The 13,064-nt window shown below is 52.4% G+C and overlaps 1 protein-coding gene across 1 annotated transcript in view; it reads left to right on the forward strand.

Annotated features, from left to right (window-relative positions):
- The window catches only part of LOC110508097 (glutamate receptor ionotropic, kainate 1), a 121,274-nt gene that overhangs the window by 33,233 nt on the left and 74,977 nt on the right, over positions 1–13,064 (forward strand). The window contains exon 2 of the mRNA XM_036965396.1: positions 12,661–12,828. Within this exon, the coding sequence (XP_036821291.1) occupies positions 12,661–12,828 (168 nt within the window). The remainder of the gene's footprint in view (positions 1–12,660; positions 12,829–13,064) is intronic.

Consider the following 13,064-nt stretch of genomic DNA (forward strand, 5'->3'; position numbering starts at 1 on the left):
TTGACAGAGCATAAAGGTGCATTACAGTAGGCCTATTAACAGAGCAGAAAGTTACATTAGAGTAGGCCTATTAACAGAGCAGAAGGTTACATTACAGTATGACCTATTAACAGAGCAGAAAGGTTACATTACAGTAGGATCTATTAACAGAGCAGAAAGTTACATTAGAGTAGGGCCTATTAACAGAGCAGAAGGTTACATTACAGTAGGGCCTATTAACAGAGCAGAAGGTTACATTACAGTATGCCTACTAACAGAGCAGAAGGTTACATTACAGTAGGACCTATTAACAGAGCAGAAGGTTACATTACAGTAGGACCTATTAACAGAGCAGAAGGTTACATTACAGTAGGACCTGTTAACAGAGCAGAAGCTTACATTACAGTATGCCTATTAACAGAGCAGAAAGGTTACATTACAGTAGGACCTGTTAACAGAGCAGAAGGTTACATTACAGTAGGCCTATAGCACTAGTATTCTAGTGGTTTCAGTGTTTTGCTGAGGTGGACAAGCAGGATTTCTAGTGTTGCAGAACAGAGTGAATCCATGAGGTGGCATGTTGGGAATCATGAGATTCATTTCACAGTCTGTTTGTGTGTGTTCGTGTGCGTGTGTGTGTGTGTGTGTGCGTCTGCGTCTGTGTGTGTGTGTGTGTGTGTGTGTTCGTGTGGATAGATCTAGAAGAATCATCAGGTAGGAGTATAAGGAAAACATGGTATTTATCAGCAGGGAATCTGTTCTGTTAAGAGAGGGGGGAGGAGGAGGTTAAGGAGGGGGGAGAGGTTAAGAGAGGAGGAGGAGTTTAAGAGAGGAGGAGAGGGGGGGTTAAGAGAGGAGGAGGAGAGAAAGAGGAGAGAAGGAGAGGAGTGAAGGAAAGGACAGGAGGAGTGAAGGACAGGAGAGGAGAGGAGTGGAGTGGAGTGGAGTGGAGTGGAGTGGAGTGGAGTGGAGTGGAGGTACAGACAGGAGGAGTGAAGGACAGGAGAGGAGTGAAGGAGAGGAGAGGAGAGGAGTGGAGAGGAGAGGAGAGGAGAGGAGAGGAGTGAAGGAGAGGAGAGGAGGTACAGACAGGACAGATGCATACCTTTTATTGAAATAAGCTTCTCATAAACCTTAGTTTAGAATCAATGTACCCTACAACCAGAGCTTGTGTGTGTGTGTGTGTGTGTGTTCATCTGAATAGATCTAGAAGAATGAAGCTGAGAGAAGCTGAGAGAAGCTGAGAGAAGCTGAGAGAGGCTGAGAGAAGCTGAGAGAGGCTGAGAGAAGCTGAGAGAGGCTGAGAGAAGCTGAGAGAAGCTGAGAGAGGCTGAGAGAAGCTGAGAGAAGCTGAGAGAGGCTGAGAGAAGCTGAGGGAAGCTGAGGGAAGCTGATGGAAGCTGAGTGAAGCTGAGTGAAGCTGAGTGAAGCTGAGTGAAGCTGAGAGAGGCTGAGTGAGGCTGAGTGAGGCTGAGTGAGGCTGAGTGAGGCTGAGTGAAGCTAAGATAAGCTGAGTGAAGCTGAGTGAAGCTGAGAGAGCCTGAGAGAAGCTGAGAGAAGCTGGGAGAAGCTGAGAGAAGCTGGGAGAAGCTGAGATAAGCTGGGAGAAGCTGAGAGAAACTGAGCTGAGAGATGCTGAGAGATGCTGAGTGAAGCTGCGCTGCTGAAGAAAAAGCCCTGACTGATCCCCTTCAAAAATCGATCATAATTTCACAAGCAATTCCGCCAAGATAGTTTTTCACAGGAAGTCCAATGACCCGATGGTTGCTGCGGTTTCCAGGTGGATTGTAGTGATGGACACGTAAACAAACCCATGTGGAGATGTGGAGCTGAAAGGATGAAATCAGTCTGATGTGAGGATCTAATTATTGAAAGCACTGGGTGTGTCTGTTCCCTATGTAGTGCACTGGTCAAAGTAGTACACTAAAAAGGGAATAAGGTGCCATTTGGGATGCAACAATTGATTTACACCTCTGGAGGTGACAGTAGCATGGGAGGTGACAGTAGCATGGGAGGTGACAGTAGCATGGGAGGTGACAGTAGCATGGGAGGTACAGTAGCATGGGAGGTGACAGTAGCATGGGAGGTGACAGTAGCATGGGAGGTGACAGTAGCATGGGAGGTGACAGTAGCATGGGAGGTGGCAGTAGCATGGGAGGTGACAGTAGCATGGGAGGTGACAGTAGCATGGGAGGTGACAGTAGCATGGGAGGTGACAGTGGCATGGGAGGTGACAGTAGCATGGGAGGTGACAGTAGCATGGGAGGTGACAGTAGCATGGGAGGTGACAGTGGCATGGGAGGTGATTGACAGTAGCATGGGAGGTGACTGACAGTAGCATGGGAGGTGACTGACAGTAGCATGGGAGGTGACTGACAGTAGCATGGGAGGTGACTGACAGTAGCATGGGAGGTGACTGCTAGTAGCATGGGAGGTGACTGACAGTAGCATGGGAGGTGACAGTAGCATGGGAGGTGACAGTAGCATGGGAGATGACTTGTATTTTGGTATTTGGTATTTTATTAGGATCCAACCATTAGCTCTTACAAATGTAATCTCTTCCTGGGGTCCAACACAAAACATGAAACATATTCAGAATGACATAATACTTGATTGATTGATAGACAAGAACCGCTCAAGGACAGAACTACGTCAGAAAATGTGAAAGGCACACGTATCCTACATATCAATGTATACACACACACTATCTAGGTCAAATAGGGGAGAGGCGTTGTGCCGCGAGGCGTTGCTTTATCTGTGTTTTTTAAACCAGGTTTGCTGTTTATTTGAGCAATATGAGATGGAAGGGAGTTCCATGCAATAAGGGCTCTATATAATACAGTACGCTTTCTTGACTTTGTTCTGGATTTTTAGGGACTCTGAAAAGACCCCTGGTGGCATGTCTGGTGGGAAAAGAGTGTCAGAGCTGTGTGTAAATTGAACACATTAAGGATTCTTATAAAAAGAGGCATGGGAGGTGACAGTAACATGGGAGGTGACAGTAACATGGGAGGTGACAGTAACATGGGAGGTGACAGTAACATGGGAGGTGACAGTAACATGGGAGGTGACAGTGACATGGGAGGTGACAGTAACATGGGAGGTGACAGTAACATGGGAGGTGACAGTAACATGGGAGGTGACAGTAACATGGGAGGTGACAGTGACATGGGAGGTGACAGTGACATGGGAGGTGACAGTGACATGGGAGGTGACAGTAACATGGGAGGTGACAGTAACATGGGAGGTGACAGTAACATGGGAGGTGACAGTAACATGGGAGGTGACAGTAACATGGGAGGTGACAGTAACATGGGAGGTGACAGTAACATGGGAGGTGACAGTAACATGGGAGGTGACAGTGACATGGGAGGTGACAGTAACATGGGAGGTGACAGTGACATGGGAGGTGACAGTGACATGGGAGGTGACAGTAACATGGGAGGTGACAGTAACATGGGAGGTGACAGTAACATGGGAGGTGACAGTAACATGGGAGGTGACAGTAACATGGGAGGTGACAGTAACATGGGAGGTGACAGTAACATGGGAGGTGACAGTGACATGGGAGGTGACAGTGACATGGGAGGTGACAGTAACATGGGAGGTGACAGTAACATGGGAGGTGACAGTAACATGGGAGGTGACAGTGACATGGGAGGTGACAGTGACATGGGAGGTGACAGTAACATGGGAGGTGACAGTGACATGGGAGGTGACAGTGACATGGGAGGTGACAGTAACATGGGAGGTGACAGTAACATGGGAGGTGACAGTAACATGGGAGGTGACAGTGACATGGGAGGTGACAGTGACATGGGAGGTGACAGTGACATTGGAGGTGACAGTAACATGGGAGGTGACAGTGACATGGGAGGTGACAGTGACATGGGAGGTGACAGTGACATGGGAGGTGACAGTAACATGGGAGGTGACAGTAACATGGGAGGTGACAGTGACATGGGAGGTGACAGTGACATGGGAGGTGACAGTGACATGGGAGGTGACAGTAACATGGGAGGTGACAGTGACATGGGAGGTGACAGTGACATGGGAGGTGACAGTGACATTGGAGGTGACAGTAACATGGGAGGTGACAGTGACATTGGAGGTGACAGTAACATGGGAGGTGACAGTAACATGGGAGGTGACAGTGACATGGGAGGTGACAGTGACATGGGAGGTGACAGTGACATGGGAGGTGACAGTGACATGGGAGGTGACAGTAACATGGGAGGTGACAGTGACATGGGAGGTGACAGTGACATGGGAGGTGACAGTAACATGGGAGGTGACAGTGACATGGGAGGTGACAGTGACATGGGAGGTGACAGTGACATGGGAGGTGACAGTGACATGGGAGGTGACAGTGACATTGGAGGTGACAGTAACATGGGAGGTGACAGTGACATTGGAGGTGACAGTAACATGGGAGGTGACAGTAACATGGGAGGTGACAGTGACATGGGAGGTGACAGTGACATGGGAGGTGACAGTGACATGGGAGGTGACAGTGACATGGGAGGTGACAGTAACATGGGAGGTGACAGTGACATGGGAGGTGACAGTGACATGGGAGGTGACAGTGACATGGGAGGTGACAGTGACATGGGAGGTGACAGTGACATGGGAGGTGACAGTGACATGGGAGGTGACAGTAACATGGGAGGTGACAGTGACATGGGAGGTGACAGTAACATGGGAGGTGACATTAACATTGGAGGTTTGAGTAACATTTCAGCTTGTACATAAAAAAAAAAAGGGCTAATTAAATACTATTCCTAATCTGATCACGTGACCTAATTCCAAGATGGCGTACATTATTGAGATATTTATTTTCTCAGGACACCTCTGTCATATTCTATTGTTTTATTGAACCAAAAGTGTGAGCACGTTCAGGGCCGTCTTTGTCTGGCTGGTTGTGAATGTGATCGTCACCTGTACTGAATAGATCCTACAGCTTTATTTCCGCCTCTGTCAGTAACGCTAAGACTGTGGATCCAGATGTTTTAGCTCGTTTGTGTAAAAGGAGATCGGTGGATCTCCAGAATGTTCGCATCCCCCAAGTTTGGCGCCCAATTCCCTACTACATATCCTGGTCAAAAGTAGTATAAAGGAAATAGTGTGCCCTAAAACACAGAGTCTCACTCTAGTCTGGTCATGTCATGTAGGCGTTTGATGGCCTTTCGTCTGCCTGGATTTAACCCTAATGTTTTCCACAGCGTTCTGCTCTTTGAACCCTGGGTGTAACACACTGTGTCTGTGTGTCAAATGGCACCCTAATCCCTACATATAGTTTGGGCACTACTTTTGACCAGAGCCCTGTGTCCTGATTGAAAGTAGGGCACTATAAAGGGAATTAGGGTGTCATTTGGGATGCAATAGATATAAAACCTTTTTTTTTTTTTTTTTTTTTTTTTTTTTTTTTACACCGATTTCATGGTATCCAATTGGTTGTTACAGTCTTGTGTCATCGATGCAACTCCCGTACGGACTCGGGAGAGGCGAAGGTCGAGAGCCAACGCGTCCCCCGAAACACAACACACTCACCTGCTTCTTAACACAATGCCCACTTAACCCAGAAGCCAGACACACTGCGATGCAATGCCTTAGACCACTGTGCCACTCGGGGGGCCTAAATTACTCTTGTTGAACGGCTCTGGCTCTGGTTGTGGCTGGCTGTGGCTAGCTGTGGCTGTGGATGGTTGTGGCTGTGGCTGGCTGTGGCTGGCTGTGGCTGGTTGTGGCTGTGGATGGTTGTGGCTGTGGCTGGTTGTGGCTGTGGCTAGCTGTGGCTGTGGCTGGTTGTGTCTGTGGCTGGCTGTGGCTGTGGCTGATTGTGGCTGTGGCTGGCTGTGGCTGGCTGTGGCTGGTTGTGGCTGTGGCTGTGGCTGGCTGTGGCTGTGGCTGGTTGAAAATGGTTGTGGCTGTGGCTGGTTGTTACTGTGGCTGGTTGTGGCTGGTTTTGGCGGGCTGTGTCTGGTTGTGGCTGGTTGAGGCTGTGGCTGGCTGTGGCTGTGGCTGATAGTGGCTATGGATGGTTGTGGCTGTGGCTGGCTGTGGCTGTGGCTGGTTGTGGCTAGCTGTGGCTGTGGCTAGCTGTGGCTGTGTCTGGTTGTGGCTGTGGCTGGTTGTGGCTGTGGCTGGTTGTGGCTGTGGCTGGCTGTGGCTGTGGCTGGCTCTGACTATGGCTGGTTGTGGCAGGGCTGGCTGTGGCTGGCTGTGGCTGTGGCTGGCTCTGACTATGGCTGGTTGTGGCAGGGCTGGCTGTGGCTAGCTGTGGCTGTGGCTAGCTGTGGCTGTGGCTTTCTGTGGCTGTGTTTGGTTGTGGCTGTGGCTGGTTGTGGCTGTGGCTCGCTCTGACTGTGGCTGGCTGTGGCTGGCTGTGGCTGTGGCTGGCTGTGGCTGTGGCTGGCTGTGGCTGGTTGTGGCTGGCTGTGGCTGTGGCTGCTGGCTGTGGCTGGCTGTAGCTGTCTGTGGCTGGCTGTGTCTGGCTGGCTGTGGCTGGTTGTGGCTGGTTGTGGCTGTGGCTGGTTGTGGCTGTGGCTGGTTGTGGCTGTGGCTGGTTTTGGCTGTGGCTGGCTGTGGTTGGTTTTGGCGGGCTGTGTCTGGTTGTGGCTGGCTTTGGCTGGTTGAGGCTGTGGCTGGCTGTGGCTGGCTGTGGCTGTGGCTGGTTGTGGCTGTGGCTGTTTGTGGCTGTGGCTGGTTATGGCTGTGGCTGGTTGTGGCTGGTTGTGGATGTGGCGGGTTGTGGCGGGTTGTGGCTTGCTGTGGCTGGCTGAGGTTGTGGCTGGCTGTGGCTGGCTGTGGCTGTGGCTGTGGCTGGCTCTGGCTGGCTGTGGCTGGTTGTGGCTGATAGTGGCTGTGGCTGTGGCTGGCTGTGGCTGGTTGTGGCTGTGGTTGTGGCTGTGGCTGGCTCTGGTTGGTTGTGGCTGTCTGTGGCTGGTTGTGGCTGGCTGTGGCTGGCTGTGTCTGGTTGTGGCTGTCTGTGTCTGGCTGTGGCTGGCTTTGGATGGCTGTAGCTGGTTGTGGCTGGTTGTGGCTGTGGCTGGTTGTGGCTGTGGCTGGCTGTGGTTGGTTTTGGCGGGCTGTGTCTGGTTGTGGCTGTGGCTGGTTGTGGCTGGCTGTGGCTGTGGCTGGTTGTGGCTGTGGCTGGTTGTGTCTGTGGCTGGCTGTGGTTGGTTTTGGTGGGCTGTGTCTGGTTGTGGCTGGTTGTGGCTGTGGCTGGTTGTGGCTGGCTGTGGCTGTGGCTGGTTGTGGCTGTGGCTGGCTGTGGCTGTGGCTGATAGTGGCTGTGGCTGGTTGTGGCTGTGGCTGGCTGTGGCTGGTTGTGGCTGTGGCTGGTTGTGGCTGGTTGTGGCTGTGGCTGGTTGTGGCTGGCTGTGGCTGTGGCTGGCTGTGGCTGGTTGTGGCTGTGGCTGGCTGTGGCTGTGGCTGGCTGTGGCTGTGGCTGATAGTGGCTGTGGCTGGTTGTGGTTGTGGCTGTGGCTGGTTGTGGCTGGCTGTGGCTGTGGCTGGCTGTGGCTGGCTGTGGCTGGTTGTGGCTTGTGGCTGTGGCTGGCTGTGGCTGGTTGTGGCTGTGGCTGGCTGTGGCTGGTTGTGGCTGTGGCTGGTTGTGGCTGGTTGTGGCTGTGGCTGGCTGTGGCTGTGGCTGGTTGTGGCTGTGGCTGGTTGTGGCTGTGGCTGGCTGTGGCTGTGGCTGGTTGTGGCTGGTTGTGGCTGTGGCTGGCTGTGGCTGGTTTTGGCTGTGGCTGGCTGTGGCTGGTTGTGGCTGTGGCTGGTTGTGGCTGTGGCTGGCTGTGGCTGGTTGTGGCTGTGGTTGGCTGTGGCTGGTTGTGGCTGTGGCTGTTTGTGGCTGTGGCTGGTTATGGCTGTGGCTGGTTGTGGCTGGTTGTGAATGTGGCGGGTTGTGGCGGGTTGTGGCTTGCTGTGGCTGGCTGAGGTTGTGGCTGGCTGTGGCTGGCTGTGGCTGTGGCTGTGGCTGGCTCTGGCTGGCTGTGGCTGGTTGTGGCTGATAGTGGCTGTGGCTGTGGCTGGCTGTGGCTGGTTGTGGCTGTGGTTGTGGCTGTGGCTGGCTCTGGTTGGTTGTGGCTGTCTGTGGCTGGTTGTGGCTGGCTGTGGCTGGCTGTGTCTGGTTGTGGCTGTCTGTGTCTGGCTGTGGCTGGCTTTGGATGGCTGTAGCTGGTTGTGGCTGGTTGTGGCTGTGGCTGGTTGTGGCTGTGGCTGGCTGTGGTTGGTTTTGGCGGGCTGTGTCTGGTTGTGGCTGTGGCTGGTTGTGGCTGGCTGTGGCTGTGGCTGGTTGTGGCTGTGGCTGGTTGTGTCTGTGGCTGGCTGTGGTTGGTTTTGGTGGGCTGTGTCTGGTTGTGGCTGGTTGTGGCTGTGGCTGGTTGTGGCTGGCTGTGGCTGTGGCTGGTTGTGGCTGTGGCTGGCTGTGGCTGTGGCTGATAGTGGCTGTGGCTGGTTGTGGCTGTGGCTGGCTGTGGCTGGTTGTGGCTGTGGCTGGTTGTGGCTGGTTGTGGCTGTGGCTGGTTGTGGCTGGCTGTGGCTGTGGCTGGCTGTGGCTGTGGCTGATAGTGGCTGTGGCTGGTTGTGGCTGTGGCTGGTTGTGGCTGGTTGTGGCTGTGGCTGGTTGTGGCTGGCTGTGGCTGTGGCTGGCTGTGGCTGGCTGTGGCTGGTTGTGGCTTGTGGCTGTGGCTGGCTGTGGCTGGTTGTGGCTGTGGCTGGCTGTGGCTGGTTGTGGCTGTGGCTGGTTGTGGCTGTGGCTGGCTGTGGCTGGTTGTGGCTGTGGCTGGTTGTGGCTGGTTGTGGCTGTGGCTGGTTGTGGCTGGCTGTGGCTGTGGCTGGCTGTGGCTGTGGCTGATAGTGGCTGTGGCTGGTTGTGGCTGTGGCTGGTTGTGGCTGGTTGTGGCTGTGGCTGGTTGTGGCTGGCTGTGGCTGTGGCTGGCTGTGGCTGGCTGTGGCTGGTTGTGGCTTGTGGCTGTGGCTGGCTGTGGCTGGTTGTGGCTGTGGCTGGCTGTGGCTGGTTGTGGCTGTGGCTGGTTGTGGCTGGTTGTGGCTGTGGCTGGCTGTGGCTGTGGCTGGTTGTGGCTCTGGCTGGTTGTGGCTCTGGCTGGTTGTGGCTGTGGCTGGCTGTGGCTGTGGCTGGTTGTGGCTGGTTGTGGCTGTGGCTGGCTGTGGCTGTGGCTGGCTGTGGCTGTGGCTGATAGTGGCTGTGGCTGGTTGTGGCTGTGGCTGGTTGTGGCTGGTTGTGGCTGTGGCTGGTTGTGGCTGGCTGTGGCTGTGGCTGGCTGTGGCTGGCTGTGGCTGGTTGTGGCTTGTGGCTGTGGCTGGCTGTGGCTGGTTGTGGCTGTGGCTGGCTGTGGCTGGTTGTGGCTGTGGCTGGTTGTGGCTGGTTGTGGCTGTGGCTGGCTGTGGCTGTGGCTGGTTGTGGCTCTGGCTGGTTGTGGCTGTGGCTGGTTGTGGCTGTGGCTGGCTGTGGCTGGTTTTGGCTGTGGCTGGCTGTGGCTGGTTTTGGCTGTGGCTGGCTGTGGCTGGCTGTGGCTGGTTGTGGCTGTGGCTGGTTGTGGCTGTGGCTGGCTGTGGCTGGTTGTGGCTGTGGTTGGCTGTGGCTGGTTGTGGCTGTGGCTGGTTGTGGCTGTGGCTGGTTGTGGCTTGCTTTGGCTGGCTGTGGCTGGCTGTGACTGTGGCTGGTTGTGGCTGTGGCTTGCTTTGGCTGGCTGTGGCTGTGACTGGTTGTGGCTGTGGCTGATAGTGGCTGTGGCTGTGGCTGGTTGTGGCTGTGGCTGGTTGTGGCTGTGGCTGATAGTGGCTGTGGCTGTGGTTGTTGATTTTTCTGCTTGAGCACCCACCACATAACCTACATCAACCCCTAAACCCTTTCACTCATCTCCCTTTGCTTCCCCCTTCCTGCCCCCATTCCTTCCACCTCTCCCCCTGCCTTTCCCTTCCTCCTCTTCCTATCGCCTGCCCACCTCCACCCCCCCCCTCCATTCCCACCAACCTGGCAGTATACAGACCAGAAATGATTGTGTTTAATTTAAATAAAATTCTGACAGGTTCTGGTCTCAGCTCATTTTCACTACCATTTGTTATGGTTTTATTTCCATCTCCTCTCCTCTCCTCTCCTCTCCTCTCCTCTCCTCTCCTCTCCTCTCCTCTCCTCTCCTCTCCTCTCCTCTCCTCTCCCCTCCTCTCCCCTCCCCTCCCCTCTCCTCTCCTCTCCTTTAGAAATCTATCAATGGTACCAGCTGCAGCAGGACTCTTTGGCATGAGTTCTCTCATTTTATACACAGTCAGAAGGTCACATGACACCGTCTCCAAAGTGAGAGGGCAAAACTAAACACAGTTGCACATGTATCTACATTCAGTTGTACAATACGTTTCTATAGTGACACAGAAGTCCCCAATACAGTGCTATTATAGCTCATATTCAGCAATGATTGGTCGTTGATACACTATATTTATAAAAGTATGTGGACACCCCTTCAAATGAGTGGATTCAGCGATTTCAGCCACACCTGTTGCTGACAGGTGTTTAAAAATTGAGCAGACAGCCACGCAATCTCCAAAGACAAACATTGGCGGTAGAATGGCCTTACTGAAGAGCTCAGTGACTTTCAACGTGGCACCGTCACAGGATACCAGCTTTCCAACAAGTCACTTCGTCAAATTTCTGTCCTGCTAGAGCTGCTCCGGTCAACTGTAAGCTCTGTTATTGTGAAGTGGAAACGTCTAGGAGCAACAACGGCTCAGTCGCGAAGTGGTAGGCCAAACAAGCTCACAGAACGGGACCGCCGAGTGCTGAAGTGCAACGAATCTGTCCTCAGTTGCAACATTCACTACCGAGTTCCACACTGCCTCTAGAAGCAACGTCAGCACAAGAACTGTTTGTCGGGAGCTTCATGAAATGGGTTTACATGACCGAGCAGTCGCACACAAGCCTTAGATCACCATGCGCAATGCCGAGCGTCGGCTGGAGTGGCGTAAAGCTCACCGCCATTGGACTCTGGAGCAGTGGAAACGCTTTCTCTGGAGTGATGAATTACGGTTCACCATCTGGCAGTCCAACGGACGAGTCTGGGTTTGGCAGATGCCAGGAGATCGCTACCTGCCCCAATGCATAGTGCCAACTATAAAGTTTGGTGGAGAAGGAAGAATGGTCTGGGGCTGTTTTTTTTATGGTTCAGGCTAGTCCCCTTAGTTCTAGTGAAGGGAAATCTTAACGCTACAGCATAAAATTACATTCTATACGATTCTGTGCTTCCAACTTTGGCAACCGTTTGGGGAATAACCTTTCCTGTTTCAGCACGGCAATGCCCCCTGCGCACAAAGCGAGGTCCATACAGAAATGGTTTGTCGAGATCAAAGTGGAAGAACTTGACTGAACTTGACTGGCCTGAACAGAACCCTGACCTCAAACCCATTGGGGGGAATTGGAACGGCGACTGCGAGCCAGGCCTAATCGCCCAACATCAGTGCCCGACCTCACTAATGCTCTTGTGGCTGAATGGAAGCAAGTCCCAGCAGCAACGTTCCAACATCTAGTGGAAAGCCTTCCCAGAAGAGTGGAGGCTTTCATAGCAGCAAAGGGGGGACCAACTCCATTTTAATGCCCATGATTTTGTAATGAGATTTTGTACAGAGAGAAAAATGTGTCCCAAATGGCACCCTATTTCCTATATAGTGCACTACTTTTGACCAAAGCTCTTTTGGGACACACTGCTAGCTCATACGTAATTGTGTTTAAAGGGACTATGGGCCCTGGTAGTGCACTATAAATGCAATAGATTGCCATTTGGAACTAATCCAAAGAGAGGAAACAGTTGTTGTGTTTGAACCCAGCCTCCCATGCCCTCCCTCCCTCCCTGTCTGTCTTGGCATGCTAAGCACTGAGCAGACCCACTGATCCTTCACTCTCTCTCTCTCTCTCTCTCTCTCTCTCTCTCTCTCTCTCTCTCTCTCTCTCTCTCTCTCTCTCTCTCTTTCTCTCTCTCTCTCTCTCTCTCTCTCTCTCTCTCTCTCTCTCTCTCTCTCTCTCTCTCTCTCTCTCTCTCTCTCTCTCTCTCTCTTTCTCTTTCTCTTTCTCTTTCTCTTTCTCTCTCGCTCTCTCTCTCTCTCTCTAGGAGAGGGTATATTGGGTTAGGAGTGAAGGAGTAGGATAGTTCAGGGTATTGGGTAAGAGTAGATAATTAGTTTGTATTGAGCTGACTGCTGGAGAATTAAGGATGTTAATTAATGGAGGAAGAGTTGTGAATGTCACAATACTTGTTTGTTTGGTTGTTTGTTCTAAAGAAATTCCCCAATTGCCCAATTCTCTGTGGTCATTAAAGATTCCATGGCACTTATCGTAAGAGTAGGGGTTTTAACCCCAGTGTCCTGCCAAAATTCCCATTCTGGCCCTCATACCATCACGGTTCTTCTAATCACCCCCAGCTTCCAATTGGCTCATTTATCTCCCCTGGAACTATTCCATAGGTCATTCAGTGACACTGTGTGATGAAACGACTTGGGAGTATGTGACACGTTATACCACTTTAGGTTGGACAAAGGCATACGGGAATGATAAAGAGAGATAATGATACAAAATAATGCATACTACTCCTTCTTCTTCTTCTTCTTCTGTAATAATGATATATATTTTTCACCCCCTCCCTGTCCCACTCTTCTCTGCTGTTTCTCCAGGGGGTATCTTTGAGACCCTTGAGAATGAGCCCATTAGTGTGGAGGAGCTGGCCTTTAAATTCGCTGCAACAAACATCAACAGGAACCGGACCTTAATGCCCAACACCACACTGACCTACGACATCCAGAGAATAAACCTCTTCGACAGCTTCGAAGCCTCCAGAAGAGGTAAGGAGGATTGTTATTTGTTATTTTTACATTGTCAGTTGTTTTATCCCGAGTGGCACCACATTTCCTTGGTCAAATCTCTGTCTGTATCCCCGTAGGGCCCTGGTCAAGTCTCTGTCTGTATCCCCGTAGGGCCCTGGTCAAATCTCTGTCTGTATCTCCGTAGGGCCCTGGTCAAATCTCTGTCTGTATCCCCGTAGTGCCCTGGTCAAATCTCTGTCTGTATCCCCTTAGGG

The sequence above is a fragment of the Oncorhynchus mykiss genome, chromosome 27 (genome assembly GCF_013265735.2).
Source record: "Oncorhynchus mykiss isolate Arlee chromosome 27, USDA_OmykA_1.1, whole genome shotgun sequence".
Taxonomy (NCBI): Eukaryota; Metazoa; Chordata; class Actinopteri; order Salmoniformes; family Salmonidae; genus Oncorhynchus; species Oncorhynchus mykiss.